General features: G+C 44.3%; 1 protein-coding gene across 5 annotated transcripts in view; it reads left to right on the top strand.

Moving 5' to 3' along the window:
• The window catches only part of BACH1 (BTB domain and CNC homolog 1), a 265729-nt gene that overhangs the window by 204719 nt on the left and 37605 nt on the right, over positions 1-23405 (top strand). For all 5 annotated transcript variants that reach the window (XM_069204062.1, XM_069204061.1, XM_069204058.1 and 2 more), the window contains exon 4: positions 8593-8799. In XM_069204062.1, the coding sequence (XP_069060163.1) occupies positions 8593-8799 (207 nt within the window). The remainder of the gene's footprint in view (positions 1-8592; positions 8800-23405) is intronic.

Below are 23405 nucleotides of genomic sequence, written 5' to 3'. Positions count from 1 at the left end.
CCAAAAACAACAGCTCCTTGTATACAGTCGACTTGTACAATGATTATTTCTATCTACCTGTCTGAAAGACCAGAAAAGTACCTCTGCTTTACAGTAGAAAATCTACACATCCAGTGCCACCAGTGCGAGATGGTGCTTGTTAGCCTAAATGAAACTTGACTTCCATTGCCATGTAGCTGCAGAGGTTCCACGGATATACTTGACTGAGTGATTTCTTCATCAGAACTTGGTGATCCATGTGGGCCATTGGAACTTGTTTTCTTGGTCACCACCCCAAACTTCAATGATACCTTCAGATGCATCAAGTTAACTGTGTTCTTTATTGGCCTGCAAAGGCATTTCTTCCCCCAAGATAGTGTGTTGTCCAATATTCAGACCCTAAGGTACTTCTAGGATTGCAGTACCATGTCATTATTGCATCATAGAGGTTTCTGGGTTGCAGACATCTTGCATTTGGATAGCTCTCCACATGCACTTTCTGCATCCACTTCATCCATTTAAAACAGCAATAGTATAAGTTGCTAGATGATCAGTCCAAGTCTGTTTGATCCAAGGATCGGGAAAATGACTGAGTCTGTCTCCCTCTGCTATCCATGCCCTGCTATCATAGAAACAGTCACTAGCGTTCTGGGAGCTATAGGGGAGGCCATGGTATATCTAGCAGCATGAGAACTTGGACCTAGAAGATTCTTTGACCTCCAGAGAACCAGGGCAAGGTGCTGAGGCTACCTGAGAAAGTATCTGTGATTTTCAACTTTGTCCCTTTTGAGCTTTTGTCACTACAATCCAGTGTTTTAACTGGACCACCTTCTGGGAGTCGAACTGAAGATCAAGGACAGCCCTGGTGCTCAATCATCCTGGTAGCCCCAACCTAACCCTACCTGGTTCTTGACCTTCTTCACAAGGACCCAAGGCTTGCTGACAGTGAATGGCGTAGACTTCTGCTTTCCATGCCTACAACTGGACACCTGATAGCATGGTTCCCAAGGAGATAGTATTTGCTTGACTATTCCTCGCCACTGCTAGAAATTCCACCACCTGTTTATAGTATTTTGTGTAATGGGCTTTGTCTAGAACATCTGTGGCCTCCTCTGATCCGTGCATTGTGTCCTTTCCAAAGTAATTTGCAGAATCAGGTTTTGTTAGACATTGGCATGGTCAATTTAGAAGCCCTCATGCCTACAGAAGGAAGCTGATGGAGTCCTTGTCCATGGCAAGTTGGGTAAGATAATATTATGCTGTTTCCCTAGCCTTCTACACTTGTTTCTGCCGTCTGAAGACCTTCCATGATTGAGTACCTCAGTATTGCCCTTTTCCTGTCTCGTGCACAGGCTGTCAGAAGCAATGCCATCCTGTGGCATGAAGCATCTGCTCTAGTCTTCCCCTTTACTGTGCTGCCATCAAGATGCATTAATGAGGTCCAGACCCTTTGTGTGTCTTTAGTGTACACAAATTTCCACCTGGATAAGGTGGTCGTGGTATAGCTAGGATGATAAGCTGTTTCCTATAAGGTGTTTCTTACTTAAAAGGTCACACCTGTAAGCATCCTTATGGTTTATGCTATGGTATGTTTGTTTAGAATGTTGAAATGTTTATTGTTAAATGATGAGCTGTGAAGGCAGCTGCTTGTGGATAGCTGAGCTGTTATGCAGTGGCTAGAGTTTCTCTTTCCTTTTTATAAAAAGTGAACTTTATATTGACTACATCGACCCTATTCCTTTTATTCCACAGTGGTTGTTTGCCCCAAAGCCGTTCAATCATTCATCATAAATGAGGCCGTTTTTCCCATAAACGTCTGTCTCTCCTCCTGGGTGCATGAAGTGTTACATAACATTGACCTCCAGCACAGTAAGATTTTACATGATGAGACTGAATCTCTTTCTAATGATCAGCATTTTGGCACCCCCCCCCGCTTCTAATGCAGGCAAGCCTTTACCGTTTACTACTATTTCTCGGTTGAATATCTTTTGATTCTCACATTGCTATACTCTGTTGGGAAAATATCTTCTTTTGAATTTCAATATAGCCAAAAGCAGCATCTCTGGCATTCACACGACAGATTCTTGTCAAGCTATTTTGCATGGCAGCTGCGTGGGCCACCCCACGTGCGTTCTTCATGCACTATGCTGTGGATGCTTCATCCAGGGGTGATGCACACATTGGTGAAGTAGTGTAATGTCTGCTTCTCCCAGCTCTCTCTTGCCTTGGCCAAAAATATCATACCATCAAGTAATACTCAACAGAAAAAAACTAGTGAGTTTTAGCACCTACCTAGCGTTAGGAAGCTTAGTAGTGTCAGATCCGTGATCCTGGCAGCGCAAGTTTATGAATGACATGTAGTTTCCTGTTCGCTATAAAGAGAAACCGAAAAGCTGCTATCGACTAGTAGTAAAGGGGTCGCCATTGAAATAACTTTATCCTATTTACAAATGGGCTTTCAAGGTGTATACTTTGCAGCAGTCTATCCTTATTTCATCCCTCGTGACGCAAAGACAACCCATTGCTAGTATATCAAAAATAAAATTGTGTGTGTTGGTATCAGAATGGATCATCGTATTGTTTTGTTTAATAAACATCTGTTTTAGCGGCAGCGTGACCTTCAATGTGAATGTGTGCTTTAAAGATTTTCATTTTGTAGCATTATGTAATGTTTTGCTATTTATCAGACTGTAAGTCGTACTGCCGAAAATAGATGTTCGATGGCATATGTTGCTGCAGATACACATGTTGAGCACAGTCCGCTGCCTGGTGTTGGGCTCGGAGTATTACAAGTTGTTTTTCTTCGAAGAAGTCTTTTTTGGTCACGGGACCGAAGGACTCCTCCCTCTTCGGCTCCATTGCGCATGGGCGTCGACTCCATCTTAGATTGTTTTTTTCCGCTGTCGGGTTCGGACGTGTTCCTTTTCGCTCCGTGTTTCGGTTCGGAAAGTTAGTCAGAATCTCGGAAGAAAGCGTCGGTATTGTTCCGTTCGGTATCGGGATAGTTAGGTACATCGACACCGATCATCGGAAGCCTTTGGGGTAGCTTCGATCCCCCATCGGGGCCTGGTCGGCCCGACCGCGTGTGACGCCGAAGCCGATGGAACGGACCCCGTTCCGTTTCTGCCCAAAATGTCACAGTAAGTATCCTTATACAGATCAGCACTTGGTCTGTAACTTGTGCTTGTCCCCCGAGCACAAGGAGGATACCTGTGAGGCCTGTCGAGCCTTCCGGTCCAGAAAAACATGCCGGGACCGAAGAGCCAGGCGTCTACAAATGGCGTCCACGCCGACAAAACAACGTTTCGACGACGAAGAGGAAACATTTTCGGTTCCGGACTCAGAATCCGGAGACTCCGACGTCGAACAACAACAACAAACAGTGAGTAAGACGTCGAAAATAAAGACCATCGAAAAAACAAAAGCCCAGGGGACGCCACTGCCAACAGGCCATGGCTCGACCCATAAAACCGGCGAGCCGTCAAAGGCGCCGAAAAAGGGCACGCCCATAGCGAAGACACAATACTCCGGTCGAGGGACCGCCATGGAGCAACCTCGGAGCCGAGATAGCGGCTCTGAGAAGCAAAAACAAGATGCCGGCACCGAAAAACATCGGCACCGAGACACACTGCCGAAAGCCACAAAAATTCAGTCGGTACCGAAGCCGAAAAAAGATTCTCTCTCGGCGCCTAAAAGTTCCACACCTCCTTCCTACACAGAGGAACAAGGAATAAGTGGCCAGATGCACAGATTTGGACAAGAGCTCCAAAGTGTAGAATCAGACTACACACAAAAGAGACTGTACATCCAACAAGACACAGGGACGATATCAACCCTTCCCCCAATAATGATAAAAAGAAGGATCGGATTTCTCAAGGATGACGCACAACCACAAGCCAAAGTGGTTAAAAAAGTCACGCCTCCGCCCTCTCCACCACAACAGGCATCGCCGGCACAAACTCCGCCACAAATGCACTCACCAGCGTAAACTACTATAAGTCAAGATAATCAGGATCAAGACGCTTGGGACTTATACGACACCCCAGTGCCGGACAATGATCCCGATTCATACCCCACAAAGCCGTCACCGCCAGAGGACAGTACCTCATACTCGCAACTGGTGGCTAGGGCAGCAGAATTCCACAATGTCCAACTGCATTCCGATCCTATAGAGGATGATTTTTTATTTAACACCCTCTCGGCTACACATAGCCAATATCAATGTCTCCCAATGCTACCAGGGATGTTACGGCACGCAAAACAAATTTTTGAAGAGCCCGTAAAATCAAGAGCCATCACCCCAAGGGTGGATAAGAAATATAAACCACCACCCACAGACCCAGTGTTTATTACTTCGCAGTTACCACCTGACTCCGTAGTAGTAGGGGCAGCTCGCAAAAGAGCAAATTCCCATACATCTGGCGACGCCCCACCTCCGGACAAAGAAAGCTGAAAATTTGATGCGGCAGGAAAAAGAGTCGCATCACAGGCAGCCAACCAATGGCGCATCGCAAATTCTCAAGCGCTGCTAGCCCGATATGACCGCGCACACTGGGATGAGATGCAACTTCTCATAGACCATCTTCCCCAGGAATACCAAAAAAGGGCGCAGCAAATAGTTGAAGAGGGACAAACGATCTCGAACAATCAAATCCGCTCTTCAATGGACGCAGCCGATACTGCAGCAAGAACAGTCAACACTGCTGTCACCATAAGGAGACACGCATGGCTCCGCACTTCAGGGTTCAAACCTGAAATCCAGCAGGCTGTCCTTAATATGCCCTTCAACGAAAAACAACTTTTTGGCCTTGAAGTGGACACAGCCATTGAAAAACTTAAAAAGGACACAGACACGGCCAAAGCCATGGGCGCACTCTACTCCCCGCAGAGCAGAGGCTCTTTTAGAAAAACTCCATTTAGAGGGGGGTTTCGTGGCCAACCCACAGACACCACCAGCCAACAAACAAGAACCACACCCTATCAGGGTTCATTCCAAAGGGGAGGTTTCAGGGGATATAGAGGGGGTCAATTCCCAAGGAGTAGGGGAAAATTCCAAACTCCAAAAACACCTCCACCTAAACAGTGACTTTCAAGTCACACAACCCCTTCACTCAACACCAGTGGGGGGAAGACTAAGCCAATTCTACCAATCTTGGCAGCAGATTACAACAGACAATTGGGTACTAGCAATAATCCAACAGGGCTATTGCATAGAATTCCACAAATTCCCACCAAAAATCCCTCCAAAAACACGCAAAATGTCACTACAACATTTAGAACTTTTAGGACTAGAAGTTCAAGCACTACTGCAAAAGGATGCAATAGAATTAGTACCAGTACAACAAAAAAACACAGGAGTTTACTCCCTGTACTTTCTAATTCCAAAAAAAGACAAAACATTAAGACCAATATTAGATCTCAGGACACTAAATACCTACATCATATCGGACCACTTTCACATGGTCACACTACAAGACATCATTCCACTGCTCAAACAGCAAGATTACATGACCACATTAGACCTAAAAGATGCGTACTTTCATATACCGATACATCCTTCTCACAGAAAGTACCTAAGGTTCGTATTCAAAGGAATACATTACCAATTCAAGGTGTTGCCATTCGGAATAACAACTGCACCAAGAGTATTCACAAAATGTCTAGCAGTAGTAGCAGCACATATCAGGAGACAACAAATACATGTGTTTCCTTACCTAGACGATTGGCTAATCAAGACCAACACAGTAAGAAAGTGCACAAACAACACCACATATGTCATACAAACCCTTCACAAACTGGGTTTCTCCATCAACTATACAAAGTCACACCTCGAACCGTGTCAGACACAACAATATCTAGGGGCAACCATCAACACATCAAAAGGAATTGCCACTCCCAAGTCCACAAAGAGTTCAAGCATTCCACAAGGTAATAAGTGCTATGTTTCCAAACCAAAAGATACAAGCAAAATTTGTGCTAAAACTTCTAGGCATGATGTCATCATGCATAGCCATTGTCCCAAACGCAAGACTACACATGCGACCCTTACAACAGTGCCTAGCATCACAATGGTCACAAGCACAGGGTCAACTTCTAGATCTGGTGTTGGTAGACCGCCAAACATACCTCTCGCTTCTATGGTGGAACAGCAACAATTTAAACAAAGGGCGGACATTTCAGGACCCAGTGCCTCAATACGTTATAACAACAGATGCTTCCATGACAGGGTGGGGAGCACAACTCAATCACCACAGCATTCAAGGACAATGGGACGTACACCAAACAAAATTTCATATAAATTACCTAGAACTGTTAGCAGTATTTCTAGCGTTAAAAGCCTTTCAACCCATAATAACACACAAATACATTCTTGTCAAAACAGACAACATGACAACAATGTATTATTTAAACAAACAAGGAGGAACACACTCAACACAATTGTGTCTCCTAACACAAAAAATATGGCAGTGGGCGATTCACAACCACATTCGCCTAATAGCACAATTTATTCCAGGGATCCAAAACCAACTAGCAGACAACCTTTCGCGAGATCACCAACAAGTCCACGAATGGGAAATTCACCCCCAAGTTCTGAACAATTACTTTCAAATTTGGGGAACACCCCAGATAGATTTGTTCGCAACAAAAGAAAACGCAAAATGCCAAAACTTCGCATCCAGGTACCCACACCGCGAATCACAAGGCAATGCTCTATGGATGAGTTGGTCAGGGATATTTGCATACGCTTTTCCCCCTCTCCCTCTCCTTCCATATCTAGTAAACAAATTGAGTCAAAACCAACTCAAACTCATACTGATAGCACCCACATGGGCAAGACAACCTTGGTATACAACTCTACTAGACCTTTCACTAGTACCGCATGTCAAACTACCCAACAGACCAGATCTGTTAACACAACACAAACAACAGATCAGGCATCCAAACCCAGCATCATTGAATCTAGCAATTTGGCTCCTGAAATCCTAGAATTCGGACATTTAGACCTCACACAAGAATGTATGGAGGTCATAAAACAAGCTAGAAAAGCTTCCACTAGACACTGCTATGCATCTAAGTGGAAAAGATTTGTTTGCTACTGCCATACCAATCAAATCCAACCATTGCATGCCTCTACAAAGGACATAGTGGGATACTTACTACATTTGCAAAAAGCAACCGTTGCTTTTTCATCTATAAAAATACACCTCGCAGCAATATCTGCTTACCTACAAACTACTCATTCATCGTCTCTATTTAGAATACCAGTTATTAAAGCATTCATGGAAGGGCTAAAAAGAATTATACCACCAAGAACACCACCAGTTCCTTCATGGAACCTTAACATCGTCTTAACAAGACTCATGGGTCCACCTTTTGAACCCATGCATTCCTGTGAAATGCAATATTTAACGTGGAAAGTCGCATTTCTCATTGCAATCACATCCCTCAGAAGAGTAAGTGAAATACAGGCATTTACCATACAAGAACCATTTATTCAAATACACAAAAATAAAATAGTTCTAAGAACAAATCAAAAATTTCTACCAAAAGTAATCTCACCATTCCATTTAAATCAAACAGTAGAATTACCAGTGTTCTTCCCACAGCCAGATTCCGTGGCTGAAAGGGCACTACATACATTAGACATCAAAAGAGCACTAATGTACTACATTGACAGAACAAAGTTAATCAGGAAAACAAAACAACTGTTCATAGCTTTTCAAAAACCACACATAGGAAATCCAATCTCTAAACAAGGCATTGCTAGATGGATAGTCAGATGTATTCAAACATGCTATCTTAAAGCCAAGAGAGAATTGCCTATTACACCAAAGGCACACTCAACCAGAAAGAAAGGTGCTACAATGGCCTTTCTAGGAAACATTCCTATGAGCGAAATATGTAAGGCTGCAACCTGGTCTACGCCTCATACATTTACTAAACACTACTGTGTAGATGTACTAAATGCACAACAAGCTACAGTGGGCCAAGCTGTACTAAGAACATTATTCCAAACTACTTCAACTCCTACAGGCTAAACCACCGCTTTTAGGGGAGGTAACTGCTTTATAGTCTATGCTCAACATGTGTATCTGCAGCAACATATGCCATCGAACTGAAAATGTCACTTACCCAGTGTACATCTGTTCGTGGCATTAGTCGCTGCAGATTCACATGTGCCCTCCCGCCTCCCCGGGAAGCCTGTAGCCGTTTAGAAGTAAATCTTAAATCTTAAACATTTGTACATTTGTAAATAATTATTATAAACTTTTTATGTACATACGTATTCACTCCATTGCATGGGCACTATTTATAGCAAACAACTCCAGCCTCACCCTCTGCGGGGAAAACAATCTAAGATGGAGTCGACGCCCATGCGCAATGGAGCCGAAGAGGGAGGAGTCCTTCGGTCCCGTGACCAAAAAAGACTTCTTCGAAGAAAAACAACTTGTAATACTCCGAGCCCAACACCAGGCAGCGGACTGTGCTCAACATGTGAATCTGCAGCGACTAATGCCACGAACAGATGTACACTGGGTAAGTGACATTTTCATTGTGTATTTGTGAATATGAATTATGAATGTGCTTGAATTGTAACTTTTTTGATTACAGGTAAAACTGCCATTCGGTGCACGTCGAATCATTTCTCTTTCTAGAAATGACTTTCAGTCATTGCTGAAGGTACACAAACTCACTTCAGAACAATTGGATTATGTTCATGATATAAGACGGAGAAGTAAAAATAGAATTGCAGCACAGCGCTGTCGCAAAAGAAAACTTGACTGTATACAGAACCTGGAAACTGAAATTGAGAAACTGGTATGTATGTATGTATGAAGTTTAGCAAGACTGTTAGATGCTCCTTTATTTTTCATGGAAATGAATATTGTAGCGACTGTGCTTTAATAGTTAAGTATCTCCTTGCACTCAAAAGGCAATTTTTGGTTTGCTAAGAAATTTAGCGCCATTTGACAAATTGGCAAAAATTAGACAAACCATTTGCTCAGCTCTCTAAGTTTCGGCAGGTTGTCTCCTGCAGATCCATCCTTGGGTAAAATAGAGGTGGGTAAAGTATCTGCATTTCCCATGACAGCTTCCATTGTTGTCTCCTGCAGCAACACCTGCTTAACAGAATTACACCAAACTTAACATGACTTGTTGTTTTGTATCACCATGTTTAGTAGATGCTTACATTACAAAAAGGTTAGTTCACTGAAAGTCTTCAGTCCTAGGTTTCCAGGATAGTTCGAAGGACCACGTTTGGAAAAAAAAAGCCTTATTAATTATGAGAAAATGTTTCCTTTTAGGAATTTGAGCTTGGTGGACACTTGAAGGTCCATTAGGGTGAATGATGTGATTAGTGGACAGGCACCAAAGCGCCTGTGTCCTGGAAAAAAATCAAAGATGGGTAAAGGAGAGAAGAGGAGCTTCATTGATCCCAAGGAAGTTGTGGGACCTCCAAGGGGGCAGAAGTTGCCCCCACCCCACAAAATAAAAAACAAAAAGATCCAGTTTTTGTTACATGGTTTGTGGACCCGGCTTGGTGACCTGGGTACTGGTATATGTGTAACCAAGGTATGCAGTTCTTCCAGGCCAGAGCTATGCAACAGAAAAGAAAGAAAAGAAAAAAGTGGTTGGACCAGTACCCCAAGGACGGAACGGAAAACCGTTTCTTTAGGAAAAAGAGCCCTCACACCCCAAAAAAGTTAAAGGTATCCAATCCCATATAACCTCCTAATGGTACTTCCACAAAAGTTCATTGTAAAGGGACGTCCGACCTGTAAAATATAAAAATTAGAGACATAACTATGCCCACCTACTTATCATTGAAGAGGTGGTTGTAGTGCAACATGTGTCGATAATGTGCAGCATGCTGCTACCAGTATCAAGTGCCTCTAGCACAGTAAATGATAAAACCACACCAAACACATGACAAGTGACTCACACTAATGTGATAACAAACCTATAGATTTCACACACTGTATTGCAAGGCAGGGATGAGGACTTACCCACATAGAGTAACTACACTGCCTCCTCATTCAGGAGCAGAGCAGTCGCTGATTTAGCATCCTATAATTAAAAGAGGGTCCATCGTATGTATTAAAGGTGTGGATCCAACTTAGCGCCGATTCTCTTAGGCAACCTGATAACTGGCACATAACCCGGTCTGCAGCCAGGCCCTTGCTCTCAAAGCATGGCCAAAAGCCATGATCAGTATGCTCAGAACCACAACGGCTGGTGGAAGGCCACTTCACAAGCCCTCTGCACACAGCCTAAGGGTGCCTAAAGAAACCCCAAAAATAAACTGAACAATGATTTGTCAAAAGTGAGTTATGCTTAGCTTTGTGCATTAGATCTTAACCTCTGTTTAAAGTGATATGGCTCTCAAACCCTTTGAAATTAATTTATGATGGTTAATCTAAAATTTGTTGAGGACATGGGTAATGTAATACATTGATTTATTGGAAATTTGATGAGCAAATGATAATGCTAGATGCAATTGTAATTCACAAGAACAAATTCACTAAATTGAATAGAGGCTTAAAAGAGGCAATTAATTCCCAAATTGGCAACATGTATTGTTACTGTTATATTTAGGAAGCGGCATCTCAAAGATAAAAAATGAGCATGTTAATATGATTGATATTGCTGTTATTGGAGTATGGGATTCAAATAAGACCATTTATGTGTTAAGAAAGCTGGTAGATATGCAAAAAAAGCAACAAAGTGAAAAGGAAATACTTGAGATTCCAAAATCCATATAAAAATATTCAACTCAGACATACCACTAACAGATTTGTAATACTGTGTTTTATTTGTAAATTTCAATTTAAAGAGAATTTTAGAGTGTCATATGGTTACTCCTGGGATGTAGTCTAGATGCTGAGCTTTCTGACGATACAAGTTTCACCTGCTGATGTTTGGGTTTGTCCCTGTACAAGTAGATCATGCTGTGGAACTCCCTGCCTCCACCAATGTCAAATCAATAATCAACATCACTTATTTTTCTAGGAAAGTGTAGTGCACCTGTCCCCCAAAATCTGCAGCTGTTATAAACACCTCCTGCCTTGCTCTGACACCACTAGCTTCATGCTGTCCTGGCCTCAGGAGTGGATGGCTTTCTTTACAGTAGTCACCATCCCTAAAGATGCATCTACATTGGGCGGCAAGCGGCTGCGATGGCTGCGGCATGGCCCCTGATGAACATGTGACTGCAGGGCATTGCTCCCACTGCTACCCCGATTTTGGAAATTCTAATATGAAACTCTGGAAAATCTGAAGTGTTACTAAGGCATAGGGGTTAACAAAGACAGAGAAACCGGTACTCACCCCATCATAGCAGGTATTAATGTGAGAAGGGGGAGATGAGAATAAGAGATCGTTTTTATCCTGTTGAAGGCCCAGTGACCCTCAGAGGCGAACAGAGGACCGAAACATGTTCATACGTGCAGATTAGGGGACAGAGAGATAATCACCCAGAGTCCACCCACACCTTGACTTTTAATTCTGCTAAGGGGGGACCAAAAATAAAATTTAGGGGGACACCACCTTAGTTTTAATATTGAGCTTCTATAGTGGATCCCTTCAGACATAGGATGTAAATCCTAACACACACACACACACACACACACACACACACACACTCACCTTGCTCCACTCTGGATGTTGGCCTGCACCAGAGTGTAGTAGCACCCCGATGATAAAGCCTGCCACTATTTAGTATGTGAGGGCACTTTTAAGAAACTCTTGAAGGAGATATATTGTAGGAATTACCACAAAAATGTCCTCCTCTTCCCTTTTTCCAGTGCATAAGGCTAGTAGTAATGCTGCAGAACGAGGGGAGGGGTTAACTCTTTCGCCCCTCTCTCTTTTTGTGCCAAGTTGCCATCCCTAAAGACCCTCCAGTGCTGACAATCTCCTCCTTTAATCTGCACTTGGTACTTTGTGACCAACAAACCAGGATGCAGCAGTCTTTTTGGGGCCACACAGATAGTGCTGTATTAGGGCCTTTGTCACAAAGCGGCATCTTGGAGTTTGATTGGAGCAAGATTTCCAGCGCTAATTGCCTGGTCTCCTATCTGGAGAGACATGGTATGCAGAAAAGAGAGTAATCTTGCTACAAATTTCTACCACGGAAAATGGGGTTTGAGAGAGGGAGGTAAGGCCCCACTGGGTTCTGCGACGCTGCCTGGCATGGTGGTGAGATTTCAAATGAAGTGGATGTTTTATCTGACCAGTTACAGGTTGATAAGAGATAACTGAAAAATTGTAATAGAAATTGACCACATAGCTTATCTTGCATTGACGCACTTCATAATTTCGAGGTCTCTTGTGGGCTGTCCCTACTGTAGCTGGAAACACTGCGCCTTCTAAATAGTGTCCCCAGTCGACAAATGCTTTTTTGATTGCTAGAATTTCTCTACTGCGGTAGTTTTTAACCAGTGGTCCAGCAACCCTGGGGGTTTACAAGGCCTACTCAGGGGGTCCATGAGTGTTTTACAAAATGAAATAATATAAAGGTAATCAGTTAAAATTAATTAAGTATATACAAATAATGACAGACCATTGAACATTTGAAAACATTTTCTATGTTTGATTGTGAATTGCACAAAATAATTCAATATTTGAGCATTTGTTTGGTGTATACATGTTTTTATATTTGTGTGTGTTGGTTTCAGATCCAAATCATAGAAATTGCTTATGTCTGGAGTCCCCAGTTTCCAATAAAGACGCAGTGGGATTTCCCCAATTCCAGTAATGATTCAGTGGGTATCCACAGAAATCAAAAGGTTAAGAACAGCTGCTCTGTTGTAAACGGTATTGTCTTACATGGTGAGATTAATGTGGGAGAAATCTGCCACAGGATGCAAAGCGTCTGTATGTCTTTGTATGGTAATGGCCCCAATGGCAAAAGCTGAAGCTTTTGTCATCTGTTAAAAAAAAAAAAAGGGCTGTATGCAATACGAATGCCTTACAGAAGGGAAGCAGTGGTGAAAGCAGTGTTTTGGTACAAGGACACAATGTTTGTTTCCTTTTCCACACAAAGGGTTAACTCTTCTAAGTTCAGTAATTGGTTTTGCAATCTCTGAAAAATTCTTTATAAAGTGTCTGTAGAAACTGGTGAATCCAGAAAATAATTAAATGAAAACAAAAACTTTATTTCGGCCAGTAGAGCCATAAAAGCACATGACAATACAAAAAATAAATAGATAAATATATCTATAAATAAAATCATTACAGTACGTTTTGTAAAAGCCTAAGAACCGTAATACTCATCATAAATGTTCTTTAGTGCATATAACTGTTCATACAAACGCATCACATAAGTGGGGATAACATTTTTGCTAGGAGACTCCACATGGCTCCAAGAAACTTGGCAATGGCAGAAACCAGTGCCACGTGAGTGTCTGATCTTAGAATTCCAAGAGCAACAAAGATCCTACGAACACCCAGCAATCTACAGGCAGGGGCAAGACATTTCCTACGATGGGTTGCATAAGTAGGGCAAACGAATAAAACATAAGAGCATTACAGGCTGGACAAGTGGTTACCCTCTCAGGTGACCAATGGGTGGTAAACAATCTTAATGGTAAAGTTCCTACACAAAACTGGAAATGCAACTTCCTGTCTTTAGGGACCGAAATTGCATCCCTGAATGCCTGCACACATTTTCAGATCAACAAAATCTTGTGACAATTTGGAACGGAGTGCTACACACAACTTCTCAGTCTCCCACCCTCCAATACTGCTTTTTTAGGTCATGTTTCGACATGAAGGGAGCAGTAGCTGGAAAATCCCAAAGCTCGCTGAGACCAGGCGTACATAATGACTCTTTTCTGTACCTGAGCCAAGGAATGCTAAGGGAGCAATCAGCTTCTACTATGGCCTGCAGGGCTACAGTGTAAGAGGCAAGCTCTGGTGTAGTCCAAAGCCAGCTCCAGTACAAAAGAGGGTGTAAGCGAGCCTAATGACCTATACACTTAATGCCCAAGTCTTTGAAAAGAGGAAGCAACGAAGTGCTCAGTGGAAGAAAGACAAGGTTTCTTAGAAAGATATTCTCAACAAGCGATATTTCTAGGGATTTAACATCTGCACTATAGAGAGCAGAACTCACAGCTTTGGCCTCGTAGATCTGGAGTGCTGGGTGTATCGGCTTAGTGTAAGAAAGGCCAAAATCCTTGATTGGAACCCCTTTAATTTGTTCTTGCTTCAACACTAGCTTGGCAATATGTGACATCCAGGAAATAGTCTCCAATAACATTAGGCCAAGGTAACTAAACAATTTCACCTTCTCAAGTGGGATACCTCAAAGTGTAATCTTCCCTTTAAAAGATCTATGAGGATTGAATGACATCAGTTTGGTTTTAGAAGAGTTGATTTCCAATCCCTGAGAGGAGCAGAACTCCTCAAAGCATGTAAGGAGTTGCCGTAAACCACACAGGGTCCTAGATATCAAAAGGGTGTCATCTGCAAATCGCAAGACAGGAACTTTATGTGTGGATATAGATGGTGCTTCTGCCTTCACCTTGAGCAGGAAAGGAACAATGTCATTAATATATAATGAAAACAAAGTTGGAGCAAGGACACACCCTTGGCGTATTCCCCTTGACACTGTGATTTTGTCAGTAAGCTGCCCCAGATCACCCCACCTGACGCGTGCATAGTTGCTGTCATGAAGCTGTATTAATAAGGAAAGAATGTGAGCGGGGATTGCCATCCCAGAGAGGACTTCCCACAACCTGTTACAAGGTACTAAATCGAACGCAGATTTCAAATCTACAAAGGCAACGTCCAGATTCCCCTTGCCAATAAAAAATTGTCTTCCAATATATGAGCAGAAACCTAAAAGCTTGATCTATAGTGGAAATTGTCTTACGGAAGCCAGCTTGCAACGAACTAAGTATATCATGCTCAGACATCCAATCCTGAATCTTCCCCAGGAGACAGTGGCAGAAGACTTTCTGCACACAGTCCAATAGGCTAATAGGCCTGTAATTGCAAGGTAAGGCTCTACCGCCCCTTTTGTAAATAGGAACTACAACACCACTCTTCCATGACTCCTGAATTGGTGCCCCCACTGCAATTGCATTGGATATGATACATTAGTATCTCGACCAGACTTCAGAATCAGTTAAAAACAAATCTGCCGGAACACCATCAGAACCAGACGCCCAACTGCGCTTTAAAGTGCTTAATGAGTGCACAACATCCGAGAGAGTAAACAGTTTCAAAGGTGAAGGGTTAGGAGTTTGGTCAATGGTGGTAGGAGAGACCATATCAAATTCACATACCATACTGAGTTGATCGATAGAATACATTTGGCTAAAATGGTCTACCCACTCTGTTGCAGCCATGTTCGTTGTAACATTCAATACACTACTATCAGGGCCATGCGCAGGCAAAGACAAGAATTTTGTACAGTTCTCATGCAAAGCATAATTTATTGCAGCTCACCACTTATCGTCCCGCTCACATTTGGCTTTACAAATGGCGACCTTATAAGACTTCCTAGCTGTACGGATAGCAACTACATTCTTGGAGTGGACGGCCTTGATCAATAGTTTACTTAAAGCTCAACATTCCTTATTAAACCAGTGATGTTTCCCTTTAGGCCTTCCACCACCAGAATCAATACCTGACATAAAGTGAGCTGCAGTACTCTCAAAACATAGAGCATGGGATGTAATTAATTGCTCATCAGTAGTTACAAGACCTGCCTCTAAATGCACCAATAAGGTCTGCAAAACAGCATTCGCAGAGCTTAGGATATCTGGCCAGGCTGCTACCTTGTGCTACTTTAAGTGACGTTTATCATTGGTCACACTAATATCCATTAATGGTATAGTAGGGATATTAATCGTAGACACTTGATTACACAGGGCAAGCATTTGGACTGAGAGCAGATTGTGATCGCTCTCTGTTCTCTCAATAACTATCATGTCAATGACTAAAGGCCACTGTCTTATATCAACTAAACAATAGTTGATTCTACTTGTGTGGTTAACCTTGTTGTAAGTATGATAACCCTTTGCGTCAGATTTTGTCCTACCATAGAGTGCTCTAAGCCCAAATTCAATACTCAAAAGGTTTTTAGCTGTTCAGCTACTTGGACAACCTTCTGATGGGGGAATGTCCAAAGAAGGGCAGACCATTCCAATCCTCCTCACAAGTAAACTGAAGATCATCCCAGTGAAGAGGTTCAAATGTGACATTGAAATCACCTGCCACAATAGTTTTGAAATGCCGGGGCATTGCCTTAGGAACATCTCCAGGACATGGAGGCTACCAGAAGCCAAACCCCACCCACCCTGCCAACCCCTCTTATATAGATGCTAAGAATTAGCACACCTACATTTGCCTCAGATGAAAACCAGATGCCTAATATGTCAGGGTAGTCAATGGATAACTGAGATTTATGGCAGTTTAATGATGTTCTAAACAATATAGTTAAACCACCAGATGGCCTGCCCCTATTACTAGGAAGTGCTCGCATTCAACCAAGAGATTATTAATCCTTTCCATTATACAATTGTTTGCTGCATGCTTCTGCCTCTTATGTTTTTTCTTGTGCACCAGCAGAGCCCCGCCTTCTTTTTACCCATCAGTAATACTAAATTCAATAAGTGGGTAGGCCCTTGAAGATCAACTAAATCAATAATACAACCCTCACCAAAATGCAACAGAAAAGTGGAGCCTCCAAAAGCCTACTTAATAGAAAATGTTAGAGGGGTGGCCCAGCCCACCCTCTGTTGGGCTCTGACGGGCATGCATGGGCCCGCCCTTGTCCCGGACGCGTCCCATGCTGCGGGAGAATGAAAGCGCTTATGAGTGCAAGTCAGTGCCGGTGGGCCTGGGACCACCTCCTGGGGCCCTGAGACTGCTGGGACCTGCGGTTTCCCCCTGGTGCTGGTGCTGTTAGCATCTTGCGCTACTGTTGAATGAAAGCGCATATGAGCGCGAGTCAGTGCCTGTGGGCCTGGGACCGCCTCCTGGGGCCCTGAGCCTGCTGGGACCTGTAGTCTCCCCCTGGTGCTGTTAGCATCCCTATTTTAATCCCATCTTATTTGGACCCATCTGTATTCTCTGATTAGAAATGATGAAACAAAGGAAAGGTCAATTATTTAGTCTCAAGTATACACTAATCTGACTTAACATATAAAAAGAATTGTTTTAATCTACTTAGAACGATTTTCATGTGTTTTCCGTGGTGTTCCAGATTTTCAGAAAATACTATAATGTTGTCTAAATAAATAACCATAAAGATACCCACCAAATATCTGAATATGTCATTAACAAAATGCACAACTAAAAGGCGTAGCAGGACATTCATGAAGTCCATTCTTAGTGCTGATGTCTGTCTTCTCTTCTTCTACTTAATGTATGCCCAGATATATGCTCCTTGATGATCTAACCTGGAGAACATCTTGCCCGTCTTTACCTGATCCAGGAGAACAAAGATTACTTGAAAAGGATGATAATTGTAAATGGTGATTACATGAAATTCGCTGTAATCTAAAGAGGACCTATCCTCTCAGTCTTGTCTCAGAAAAACAAGACATATGTGCTTCAGCAGGACAAACTGAATACAAAGTAAAGCCCCTCTTTAGATTGTGCTTCACATAGGACTTCAAAGTAGCATCGTCTTTAGGAGTAATTGGAACTATCTTCACATGTGAAACCTTAGCATCAGGTGGAGGATCAACAGAGCAAGTACTTATTTGATGATGTGAGAGTGCATTTGCTCCTTTTCTGTTAAAACATCCTTAAATGTTCCGTATGGAGCTGGAAGGATGGGTTGTTCTCTATTACTTCAAGCTCGAAACATAGCAGTGGTTGTTGACTCCCTGCATTATGCGTTAGCCAACAGTTTTTTGTATCGGACCATATTTTTCTGTCTAGTCAATAAGAGGATTGTGGGTGTGAAGCTATGCTGTTCAAGGACCAAATGGAACATCTAAGCCAAAATCACTTAAATGATAATGACTTTGGTTGGCCATTCCCTAGTTCTACCAATATGGGAAGTGTCTCAACACACATCTCCTGAACTTAATAGAGTCCAGTCAATTGCCAGATTAGTGTCTGCTAAGATCTTTTTCTGCAGAGAAATATTCAATTTATTACAAAAACCTGAATCGGAAAAGCACCACAGTCAATCAATGCTGTAGTTTTCCTAGGTCATCTCTTTGTGATGGTAGCTTCTAAATGGAAATGATTCCTCTTGTTGGAAAACAGATGATGCGGAAAGGCTTGTAAGAAGTTAGCCAGTCAAATACAAGCCTTATCATTTTACTGTAACGAGGGTCAATTGCACTCAAAATATTCAGTCTTCCTGCAGTATTAACAAGAGTTCTTCCTTGAGAATTGTTCTGTCCTGCCCAGACATTCAGCTCCCTAGGAAGGAAGTGAAGACTAATGTGTAAAGTGAAGTGCTTCAAACAGGTCTGGCTTCTACGGAGCCTTATTACCGTTTAGTGAGGCCTTTTTGGGTATTTGCTCAAAACCCTGTTCAGGAATGCCTGTTAATCAGTAGGTTACTCATCACTATTGTCCTGTTTCAGGTGATCCTGCCTTCTTTACTCAACTCCAGAGACCCTGGTAGTCCAGCCATCCACAAGCAATTAAATCACTCCAACTGATTGGGAAGCTAAATGAATAGAAACATTTGGGAAGCACATTTTCTCCTCTGTGACCCTTGCCCGGAAGTCAGTGAATGCCAGGTGCCTTCTAGGCTGCTTATTCTGATGCTCTTTGGGATAATGTGGCACAAGTTCTAATGGCTGTTTTGGATGTCTTTTGTGCGTCTCTTCCCTAAGCTATTAAAAATGGTTGCAATGCTACAAAGTTTCTCAGATATTCGGGCCTGGACCCGACTGATTGTTTAGATCGAGCAGTGGGGAGCCATGTGGCTGTTTAGTGCCATGCCTAGATGAGGTGTACGAGCTTCTCCGGTGGTGTCCAGGCATTCTTAATGGACAGGCTATTTCCGTAGGCCTTTCTGCTTCTACAAGACAATTCCACTTTCAATTTTGCCTTCTCCGTGGCTAAGGTAGAGGTTTTCCATTTTGTCAGTACCAGATTCCCCTACGACCCTTTCATGTTTGAGGCCGCAGTTTTTAAAGACAACACCAGGACAGCAAAGACAATACGCAGCCTTGTCCCTGACCCTCCAGCAGCCATAGCCACGTAACAGCTTTACTGTGTCCTTGCTGGCACACAGCCACCTTGTCTGAGGCAGGATCCGATATTTCCTCCAAGAGTGGCAGGCCGTCACTTTAGACAAGTAGATCCTCCAAAAGTCCTTCTGGACTACACCCTCCTATTTCACTCGACCTCGCAGCACCTTCCACTGCCATTAGAGTGGCTGACAAAGGACCACCAGTCCGTCTTGCAGCAGGAAGTGCAAGCCCTTTTGGCCAAAGTGGCCATAGAGAGAGTTCTCACCTTGGAAGTAAGAACTGGGTGTTATGCCTATTCTTCTTGTGCTGCAGAAGGATGGAGGCCTTTGTCCTATTTCAAATCTTTACCTGCTTAATACCTGCCTGTGAGAGGACAGATTCAATATGCTCATGTTAGCCCAGGTCCTATCTGCCCTCGATCCCAGAGAACAGATGGTGACGTTGGACCTGCTTGATGCCTATTTTCGTATCTCTGTCCAGCACTACCTGTGGTTCACAGTAGGTCAGGAGCATTTCTAGTTTGCAGTGCTCTCTTTTGGCCTCACCAGTCTACCGCCATTGTTCCCGAAGTAATGGCTGTGGTCACATCACATTATTGGGGTGAAAAGGTACCAGTCTTCTCCTACCTTGACGACTGCTTGCCGAGTACGGACTCCCTTGAGGCAGTTGTTAGCACCCTCTAGATGACAGAAAATCGTTTAACATCCTTGATGTTCACTATCGACGTGCTGACGTCACACCTGACCCTGCACACACCCACTTTTGTTTGAGCTAGTCTGGATATGATATGGTTTTGTGATTTTCTCCAGTCCAGGACATTCAGGTTATGATCTCGATGTTTCATCCTGGATTTCAATGTGCATGGCTTTAAGGTCCCTGGAGTTGTTGACATTCTGCATTCATAATAGGTGGCACATGTGGGCTCTGCAGTGGGACCTCAAGCCCTAATGGGCATAACTTCAGGTGAATCTGTGGAGTTGTATCCAGATTTTGAAGGATGCTGACCCGCAGTGGTGGTTACTAAAGCAATATTAATTCCCTCTTCTTACCCCACCCACAGCAGTCACTGATGATGGATGCATCACTCCTAAGTTTGGGAGGTCATCTGGGAGAAGTGGAGATCAATGGCCTTTGTTCTTCGGTGGAAACTCCACCCCACATCTATTTGTTGGAGTTGAGGGTGACTTGTTTGAGGTTGAAGGCCTTTCTGATCACTACCAGAAGAAGGGTGATGTAGGTGCTCATGGATAATATCATTGCCATGTGGTACTGCAAAAAGCAGAGCAGAGTGGGATCTTGGACCTAATGTCAGGAGGCTCTGCCCCTCTGGAGTGGCTAAATCGTCAAGAAACTTCTGAGGTAGTAAACAACCTGGTGGGCTCTTTAAACGTCAGGGCGGTGAAACTCAGCCGTTTAGCAGATCACAAATGGCAGTTGCACTTGAAGGTGGCACAGGGCATCTTCCAGCAATGGGAAGAAGATGAGCTAAATCTTTTTGTCACTGCTGAGATTGCACAATGTTGACACTTTTGCACCATGGAGTTTCCAAAGCAGCTATCTTTGTGAGACACCTTCCACCTAGAGCAAAACTCCAGAATCTACAATTCCTTGCCACCACTGCCTATTTTGTACCCATTTCTAAAGGAGAAACGGCCTAAACTACACGGGCACTGCCACGCGTACCAGAAGGCCACAAGCTGAACAACACTTGCCTGAACCACACGTATTTCTTAACTAAGCATTTGTGTGGTTAAAGCAAGGCAAATATGCGTGTTCAGGCAGCCGTCTAGCTGTGCGGATAGGCGGGCAAGCAGGAAGGAGCAGGTAGACTGATCATTCGAGGTAAGTGGAGCTGGTTTTTTTTTAGGTGTGGGTTGTGTTTTTTTATTTTAGGGGTGGGGTTTAGGGCTCATGGGAGGGGGAGGTTGGGTTAGATTAAAGGGCAGGTGGGACAGGTGTTGGGGTAGTTTGGTGGATGTCAAGGCTGGGTGGGGGGATTGGGGTAGATTAGGGGAGCCTGGGGGGAGGTTTTTAGGTGTGCATGTGGAGTTTGGGGCTCTGGGCAGGGGAGGATGGGCGGGCAAGCAGGAAGAAGGATCGGTCGAGGTAAGTGGGGCTGGGGTTGTTTTTAGGGGTGGGGGATTTTAATTTTTTTATTTTAGGGGTGCACGGGGGTTAGGGCTCCAGGGAGGTGGGGGAGGGGGGTAGATTTAAGGGTAGGGTGGCCGGGGGGTAGTTTGGTGGATTTGGGCCACAGGGAGGGGGTCTGCGTAGTTTGGGGAGGGGAGGTTTGTAGGGGTGCTTGGTGGGTTTTTAGAGCTCAGGATGGTCGTGGCAAGGTAGTTCTGGGTTTTAGGCCTCAGGGCAGGGATTGGGGGTACGGGTAGTTTGGGGGAGGTATTGCGGGGTGCCTGGGGGTTTTAGGCTCAGTGCGGGGGTGGTCAGGATAGGTTTTGGAATTTAGGGCTTGGGGCCGGGTAGAGTGGTTCTGGGTGCTTCTGCAGGCAGGTCACTCCCCGCTCCGCCATCCGCACCACCTCCTCACCGTCTGTTTGCCTGATTGTCCTGCTTTCCCCGCCGCTGCACCCCCTGCGGCCCCTCCCACCTCCCCCTTCTCCTCACCGTCCTGTTTGCTTGAATTTCCCGCCGCTGCGTCCCCTGTGGCCCCTCCCGCCTCCCCCCTTCTCCTCACCGTCCTGTTTGCTTGAATTTCCCGCCGCTGCGCCCCCTGCGGCCCCTCCTACCTCCCCCCTTCTCCTCACCGTCCTGTTTGCTTGAATTTTCTGCCATTGCGCCCCCTGCGGCCCCTCCCCCCAGCCCTCTCATTCGCCAAGCCCTCCCTCCTCCCAGCTGCCACTCCCACCCTCCCCTTCTCTTATGGAAGCTGCGGCTGCGCCGCTGGCGCGCCAAAGACGCACCAAAGGCAAGCCCGTCCGCGCCAACACCGCCCCCAGCGCCAGTCCCCCTGGCCCTCTCAGACACACCTACTCCCCCCTCACCCTCCACTCTCTCAACCCAGGCCCCCGCCCCACATGCACCCCATCTAGCCCCACACACACTCATGGCCTCTTCACCTGCCACACCTGTCACTTCTCCTGCTCCTCATCCCTCACACCACACACCAACCATAGCGACCCCACCTTCAACAAACACAACACCCCAACACAAGATTCACACAACCTGCCCCCACCAACGAACCCCGCAGCACACCAGCCCACAACCAGAACACACCCCACAACAACACCCTCACGCACCACACCAACGCCACCCACCACAACCACCTCAACTGCCTGCTCCTCAACATCCGCTCCCTTCACAAACATGCCATAGAACTCTGGGACCTCATCACATCACACTCACCTGACATCGCCTTCCTCCCGGAAACCTGGACCAACCCCTCCTCAGAACCAGACATAGCCATAACCACCCCCAAGGGATACAAACTCCAACACAAAGACCGCCTCAACAGGCCAGGCAGTGGCATCACCATCCTACGCAGAGACACCATCAAAGTCACCACCAGCTCCCAAGACACCATCGACAACACTGAACACATGCACTTCCTCATCCACATTAACAGCTCCACCCTCAGAGGTACACTAATCTACAGACCACCCGGACCACGCCCGCCTTCTGCGACACCATCGCCGACAGCATCAGCTCGCACGCCCTCACCTCCACAGACTACAGGGAGTGCAGAATTATTAGGCAAGTTGTATTTTTGAGGATTAATTTTATTATTGAACAACAACCATGTTCTCAATGAACCCAAAAAACTCATTAATATCAAAACTGAATATTTTTGGAAGTAGTTTTTAGTTTGTTTTTAGTTTTAGCTATGTTAGGGAGATATCTGTGTGTGCAGGTGACTATCACTGTGCATAATTATTAGGCAACTTAACAAAAAAAAATATATACCCATTTCAATTATTTATCATTACCAGTGAAACCAATATAACATCTCAACATTCACAAATATACATTTCTGACATTCAAAAACAAAACAAAAACAAATCAGTGACCAATATAGCCACCTTTCTTTGCAAGGACACTCAAAAGCCTGCCATCCATGGATTCTGTCAGTGTTTTGATCTGTTCACCATCAACATTGCGTGCAGCAGCAACCACAGCCTCCCAGACACTGTTCAGAGAGGTGTACTGTTTTCCCTCCTTGTAAATCTCACATTTGATGATGGACCACAGGTTCTCAATGGGGTTCAGATCAGGTGAACAAGGAGGCCATGTCAT

The sequence above is a fragment of the Pleurodeles waltl genome, chromosome 8 (genome assembly GCF_031143425.1).
Source record: "Pleurodeles waltl isolate 20211129_DDA chromosome 8, aPleWal1.hap1.20221129, whole genome shotgun sequence".
Lineage (NCBI taxonomy): Eukaryota > Metazoa > Chordata > Amphibia > Caudata > Salamandridae > Pleurodeles > Pleurodeles waltl.
The sequence above is the reverse complement of the archived record's forward strand: the minus strand, read 5'-3'. Positions and strand labels throughout refer to the sequence as shown.